The 7,657-nt window shown below is 48.8% G+C and overlaps 1 protein-coding gene across 1 annotated transcript in view; it reads left to right on the top strand.

Moving 5' to 3' along the window:
• The first annotated feature begins 250 nt into the window (after positions 1 to 250).
• The window catches only part of DBP (D-box binding PAR bZIP transcription factor), a 50,991-nt gene continuing 43,584 nt past the window's right edge, over positions 251 to 7,657 (top strand). Inside the window, exon 1 of the mRNA XM_075328433.1 lies at positions 251 to 804. Coding sequence (XP_075184548.1) covers positions 636 to 804 — 169 coding nt within the window. The 5' untranslated portion in view covers positions 251 to 635. The remainder of the gene's footprint in view (positions 805 to 7,657) is intronic.

The raw sequence follows: 7,657 nt of genomic DNA, 5'->3' as shown, positions 1-7,657 counted from the left end.
TAGTCACTGCTCAGCAATAAGCATGTGCCTGGAGCGGCCGCGCAGATAATCAGCGGCTCAGAGTGCACAGCCAGGTGACACATGCCTGTCCATGTGTACCTAACCCTCAGCGCCACGCCCACCACCCCCTCTCATTGGCTATAACTGGGTCAGGCCCCTCCTGCCTAGACTGTGATTGGACAAAAATAGGTCAGGGTCCACCTGCCTCTCCCCATGTCACTGCCACATGACTATCCCAGCGAAACTTGGAAAACACAAACACATTGAGCAGCGGCGGTGACAGGAGCCGAGGGAGCGAGCCACGGTGCACAGACACTGCACAGACTGCATGCACGGTGCACGGACACTGCACACAGCTGATTGGCTGCGGAGAGCGGCTCGTACATGGATGTAGCGTCTGCAGCCTCCTGTGTAGTCACCGCTGCGGGGGAGAAGGACACAGAAGCCCAGCACCTTGCCATTGATCAGGAGATGGGGGACCCCCTGTGCCAGCAGCGCCCCCTCCTCACCTGCTGAGAGCAGCGCTCAGCTTCTTCGGCTTTTCTTGCAAGTGTCTCTGATTCCAATCACCAGCGGCTCATCTGCAAAAGACGCGATCCCCGGGCATTGTCATCTGCTGAGAGCGAGTGCAAAGGATGGCACGGCCAACTGCCCAGCTGGCTGCCAACGACAAGCTGCAGGGCCAACAGCCGCTGCACCCCACACCCCCTACAGGGCTGCCAGGGGCCGGCATGGTGAGCCTGAAGAGCCTGCTGCAGGGGCCCATCAAGGGGCAGGAGCGCAGGGCCAAGGAGCTGGCGAACTGTGAGTGCCCTCCTATCTGTCTGTCTGTCCGTCCATCTATGTATATTTGGGGCTGTTGCAGCCGAGTGTCAGTTCTCAGCACGTGACACACTTATTGGTGTGAAGCTTCTTGTATATTTTGTCTTGTCAGACACCCCTGAGTTGTTCCTTCCTCACACATTGCTGCCTCTTTCTGGAGCAGCCATTATCACATCAGCTGTGTAGTGACATTGGGGACAGTGCACTTCATTCTGGGGAGTGATGGATGAAGCAGTTATCAGAATTCGGATGTATTCTCTGTTATTCGCACAGAATGTGGAGTACAGTATTAGTATATGACTGCTCTATTGAGAGGGAGGACCCAATAGTGAGAAGTTGAACCTGACCCGATGTCTGACCATCTTTCCGATCCTCTATGGTCTCCGCTCTGCCCTTTAATAGACTATTGGTCGTTCCCATCACACATCGATGGTTCCCATTCTCACTGGAACTGGTTCTGATGATGGAGTATGTAGTGTAAGAGCCATTCCCATCACACATCTATGCCCCCCATTCTCACTGGTTCTGATGATGGCGTATGTGGTGTGAGAGCAGCCCCTAGGTAGAGCAGGACCATTGGTCGTTTCCATCACATATCCATGCTCCCCATTCTCACTGGATGTGGTTCTGATGATGGAGTATGTACCATGAGAGCAGGCCGTAGATAGGGCACGTCTATTGGCCATTCCCATCACACATCCATGGTTCCCATTCTCACTGGAACTGGTTCTGATGATGGAGTATGTAGTGTAAGAGCCATTCCCATCACACATCCATGTTCCCCGTTCTCACTGGTTCTGATGATGGCATATGTGGTGTGAGAGCAGCCCCTAGGTCGAGCAGGACCATTGGTCGTACCCATCACATATCCATGCTCCCCATTCTCACTGGATGTGGTTCTGATGATGGAGAAGTGTGAGATCAGGGCCTAGGTAAGGCAGGTCCATTGGTCATTCCAATCACACATCTATGCCCCCCATTCTCACAAGTTCTGATGATGGCGTATGTGGTGTGAGAGCAGCCCCTAGGTCGAGCAGGACCATTGGTCGTTCCCATCACATATTCCTGCTCCCCATTCTCACTGGATGTGGTTCTGATGATGGAGTATGTACCGTGAGAGCAGGCCGTAGATAGGGCAGGTCTATTGGCCGTTCCCATCACACATCCATGGTACCCATTCTCAAAGGATCTGGGTTCTGATGATGGAGTATGTAGTGTCAGAGCAGGGCCTAAGTATGGCAGGTCCATTGGTCATTCTCATAGCCCCCATTCTCACTGGTTCTGATGATGGCGTATGTGGTGTGAGAGCAGGCCCTAGGTAGAGCAGGTCATTGGTCATTCCTATCACTTATCGAAGCTCCCCATTCTCACTGGTTGTGTTTCTGATGATGGAGTATGTACTGTGAGAGCAGGACCTAGGTAGGGCAGGTCTATTGGCTATTCCCATCACACATCCATGTTCCCCATTTTCACTGGAACTGGTTCTGATGATGGAGTATGTAGTGTAAGAGCCATTCCCATCACATATCCTTGCCCCCCGTTCTCACTGGTTCTGATGATGGCGTATGTGGTGTGAGAGCAGCCCCTAGGTCGAGCAGGTCATTCCCATCACATATCCATGCGTGCTCTCCATTCTCACTGGTTCTGATGATGGAGTAGTGTGAGAGCAGAGCCTAGGTAAGGCAGGTCCATTGGTCATATCCATCACACATCTATGCCCCCCATTCTCACTGGTTCTGATGATGGCGTATGTGGTGTGAGAGCAGCCCTTAGATCGAGCAGGTCTATTGGTCGTTCCCATCACACATCAATGGTTCCCATTCTCACTGGTTCTGATGATGGCATATGTGGTGTGAGCGCAGCCCCTAGGTCGAGCAGGACCATTGGTCGTTCCCATCACATATCCATGCTCTCCATTCTCACTGGATGTGGTTCTGATGATGGAGTATCTACCGTGAGAGCAGGCCGTAGATAGGGCAGGTCTATTGGCCGTTCCCATCACACATCCATGGTACCCATTCTCAAAGGATCTGGGTTCTGATGATGGAGTATGTAGTGTGAGAGCAGGGCCTAGGTATGGCAGGTCCATTGGTCATTCCCATAGCTCCCATTCTCAATAGTTCTGATGATGGCGTATGTGGTGTGAGAGCAGGCCCTAGGTAGAGCAGGTCCATTGGTCATTCCTATCACTTATCCAAGCTCCCCATTCTCACTGGTTGTGGTTCTGATGATGGAGTATGTAGTGTAAGAGCAGGCCCTAGGTAGGGCAGGTCCATTGGTCGTTCCCATCACTTATCCAAGCTCCCCATTCTCACTGGTTGTGGTTCTGATGATGGAGTATGTAGTGTAAGAGCAGGCCCTAGTTAGGGCAGGTCCATTGGTCGTTCCCATCACACATCCATGGTTCCCTTTCTCACTGGATCTGGTTCTGATGATGGAGTATGTAGTGTAAGAGCAGGCCCTAGGTAGGGCAGGTCCATTGGCCGTTCCCATCACACATCCATGGGTCCCTTTCTCACTTGATTTGGTTCTGATGATTATATAGTGTGAAAGCAGGCCCTAGGGTTGCAGGTCCATTGGTCATTCCCATCACATATCTATGGTCCCCATTCTCAGTGGATGTGGTTCTGATGATGGAGTATGTAGTGTGAGAGTAGAGCCTAGGTAAGGTAGTTCCATTGGTCTTTTCCATCAAGAGCGAACATGTCATTGGTGCAACCTGTGCTGCCGCACAGAGGCCCAAGATGTTGTGGGGCCCATTTCAACCTCCAAACAAGGCAGAATTGTGCATTTTGATGAACTAATGGACTGCAAATGACCTGTATATTGTTCTTGCACAGGAGTCCTTTTCTGCCTGTGTCCGCCAGTGGTTTCCATCACAGATCCATGGTCCTGCTTCTCACTGCATCTGGTTCTGATGATGGAGTATGTAGTTTGAGAGCAGGCCCTAGGTACGGCAGGTCCATTGGTTATTCCCATCGTACATCCATGGTCCCCATTCTCATTGGATCTGGTTCTAATGATGGAGTATGGAGTGTGAGCATAGGCCCTAGGTAGGCCAGGTTCGTGGGTCACTCCCATCACACATCAATAGTCCCCATTCCCACTGGTTCTGATGATGGAGTTTGTAGTGTGAGCATAGGCCCTAAGTAGAGCAGGTCCATTGGTTTATTCAACACACATCCATGGTCCCGCTTCTCACTGGAGCTGCTTCTGATGATGGAATATGTAGTGTGAGAGCAGGACCGAGGTAGGGAAGGTCCATTGGTCATTCCCATCATACATCCATGGTCTCCATTCTCACTGGATCTGGTTCTGATGATGGAGTATGTAGTGTGAAAGCAGGCCCTAGGTAGGGCAGGTCCATTGGTCATTCCCATCACACATCCATGGTTCCCATTCTCACTGGATCTGGATTTTGATGATGGAGTATATAGCGTGAGTGCCTGACCTCGGTAGGGCAGGTCCTGTGGATCACTCCCATCACCCATCCATGGACCCCATTCTCACTGGATCTGGTTCTGGTGATGGAGTATATAGTGTGAGTGCCGGACCTAGGTAGGGTAGGTCTCGTTGGTCGCTCTCAGGTCTCTGTTCCCTATTTGTGTTTCGTGTCTTTTCGCGCAGTACATTCACACCATGAGTCTGTATACTACCAGGATAGGGTAATGCATACCTGCTAAGCCTGCTGTTATTTGTGCCGTAATCACACACAATTAGACTGTTAATTCGGTGCCTGTGTGACAGACAAGTCCTCCATGTATTTACTGCTCCTATACATGTCGATTGTACCGGCCATTTCTGATTCAATTGAAATGGGGAATTCTGCATAATCCACACTTAATTTTCAAAGCACATGAATGAGATTGTAAAAATCCCATTTCTATGCATTGTGGAGCCATTGATTGCTTCCCACCTGCGGCCTCAGCCCTCAGCACCATCTGTGTACGGGATCATTATCACATGGATCCTGAATATGGCAATGGGTCACTGACCACATATGTACCAGCATCACACTGACATTTTTCCATGCAGAATTTTCCGCATAACACATGTTTTCTGGTATTGCACTACATCATACGGGCACAGATTTATTTTTTTTTTTAGGCAGATTTGTTATTGTTTTGTGCTAAGAATTTCTTCTATGGGAATGTGCTGGAGAGATGGGACGCCACATGAAATGGATTTCTCCACAGTGAGCAGGAAAATGTCTGTAATAAGTGGCTGACCCTCACCCAGTTGTGCTTACAGGCCTCATGCACATCTATTCAAATCGTATGGAGCCAAAGATTCATTAGATGCGCCCCCACTCACCTGTGCATCGGGAGGTGAGCGGAGCCGGTGGCGTCACGTGTGGTCCTGGTCCTCCGTGGCAGCTGGTTTTCACTTCTGCACCCGGCATCCTGAGCTCCTGGCTACTTACCAGGCCCTGCCACATCATCAGATCACGTGAGACCTAGTCAATGGATCACATGCAACAGCATGGCATTGCGTGGCCTAGTAAGCTCCAGAGGAGCTCAGGATACCAAGCGCAGGAGTGAAGAGTGGCTGTCCTGCAGGAGTGGAATGGATCCCCAACTAGGATCTCCTGTCTCAAACTACACGGAGCTGCTTCATAATGGGAAACAAGAGGAACTCTGTCCCACAAAATTCTGTCACCTATACATTTGGTAGAATAAAGTGCCCCGATTCACCCAGGTAATGATGAATAGTGAGAATGTGATGTAAGTGGGCCTGCATTATTGTGTTATAGACACACCTGATGGCTACAACTCTCTCTATGACCACTTATGATTATTAAGGTTTTCTAGTTTCGAGAAAACCCCTCCCTCTCTCCCAGGTGTAGTTGGTTGTAAAAAAACAAACAAAAAACAAACGTCCCCTCACTAGGTCCAGTTGTAAGTCTTCACCGTTGCTCCTGGTGACTGTTATTGTCTCTAGCACTGGAGCCGATAACTGAGCTAAGCAGTTCTGCCTGAATTGATGGCACGAGCCACTGAGCTCAGTTATTGGCTGTAGCGCTGTCGATGTGACAACAGCATTGCAGACAATAGCAGATACTGTGGGCAGTGTCAGACAGTCAGCTCTGGACCCGGGGAGGTTGAGTAAAGCACAGCTTTTAAACCAAACTAAAGTCGAGAAGAGAAGTTTTCAAAACCGGAAAATCCCTTTAAACAGAAGAAAGCTTCTAAAAGCGAGGATGGAGATCACAATCCTGTACAAGCTCCATGCATAGGAATCCACTGTCTGTGTGACACCTTAGACCTCATGTGCACAGCTCTGTACATGGGGCAATATGGTGGCACACAGAGGTGCTCTATGCTCTCAAAAGCAATAAAAAGGTGCTGTTAGGCTGCTTGGAAATCCTAACTGTGACTTTGTGGAGAATTAGGGCCATATGCATGACCATAAACATAATACTAGGATCTGCTCTGTAAAGTATGCAGACACAAAGTTTGGACACTAGTCCCTTTACAGATGTAATGGCACCAATGTCCTGGGGGATAACCTCAATGAAGGAGTTCTGTCTAGTAGGGACATTGACATTTCTGTCACTCATGGCTGAGATGGAGCCATATGTGGCGGCCTAAGGTCTCTGGGATGACAGACGCAGCCTGCTCGACTGTTCTCGTAGGCCCGACCTCCTGTAGCCTCCACATATAGATATCCCCATCTTCACCCTGAATGCCTGATATGGAAACACCACATGTAGGCAAAGGATCCCATAATATGTCACAGGAGTGGATACAGAGAGAGGACACATCAGTTCTCCCTTTACTCTTTGTCTTCATTCTTGGCCTTTGGCCACAAAACTACATGTAAGATTCCAGCCTTGAACTGGAGATTTCAGCGGATTCCTTACAAGACGAGCTTTATACTCCGGGATTAGTTCCTGCTTTTAAAAATAATGATATAATGAGAGTAAAACTCGAGTGCGGGCAGAACACACCAACCAGGCCTATGTTTCCACCATTAGATACTAGATGTATGCTGTGGACTAAGTGGTCCTCACAAAATTACAGAGACTAATCTACGGATCAAACTCGCTGATGGAAGCTGAGGGCTCGTATGTGACATTTGAGATACCTCAATTTTTTTTTATTTGAGGAAAAAAACTCATATTTGGACCAAACTCTAAAAATTGGATCCAAAGCAATGATGAAACTCGTCTTGAAAAATCACGAATGAGCCGGTAGTAGCATTGAATGTTATCATAAAAGTTTCTGGAGTTTGTGATTTTAGCCATTGACCAGTAAGATCTGACTTCCCAGTAGCATGAGCCAGCAGCCTAGTAAGAAATATTGTGTAATCTGCAGATTCACTCTCTATGATAATGTCATAATGTTTTCTGGATTTAGGAAGTCGGCAGCTCTTTAATATTCATGTGATGGATGTGCTTGGAGCAGGAGCGCTGCATTGCACAATTACATGGAGCACTGCCCATAAGCCACGCAGGGCAGGGCGGAGGTAGGGTGCATTCCAGGTGAGACGGGAAGCGCCGAGTCCTGCATGTCTGACACCTGACGGGATGACTGGCTCCCTCACGTGTAGTGCTGGGTGGTTACAGGACAAACCATGTGGCCATTGTTCAGTACCCAGTGGATAATTGTGAGCATTGTTTACAGCAGCATGTGTTTTACAAGCCCGAAATGTGCTGCACAATGTGAGCGGAGGAGATGTCATTATAGCTGTGGACTATAGTCACCTGTTTGGTAAGGTGGAGACTATAAACCTACAGCAGTAATAATAAATCCTACACTTTGAGGATACGCAAGTTTTATCTATCGTTCTCCATAACATTTCACAAGCAAAAAAAAATAAATTTGAATTTTCA

This window comes from Anomaloglossus baeobatrachus, chromosome 11 (genome assembly GCF_048569485.1).
Source record: "Anomaloglossus baeobatrachus isolate aAnoBae1 chromosome 11, aAnoBae1.hap1, whole genome shotgun sequence".
In the NCBI taxonomy this organism is placed as follows: Eukaryota; Metazoa; Chordata; class Amphibia; order Anura; family Aromobatidae; genus Anomaloglossus; species Anomaloglossus baeobatrachus.
The sequence above is the reverse complement of the archived record's forward strand: the minus strand, read 5'-3'. Positions and strand labels throughout refer to the sequence as shown.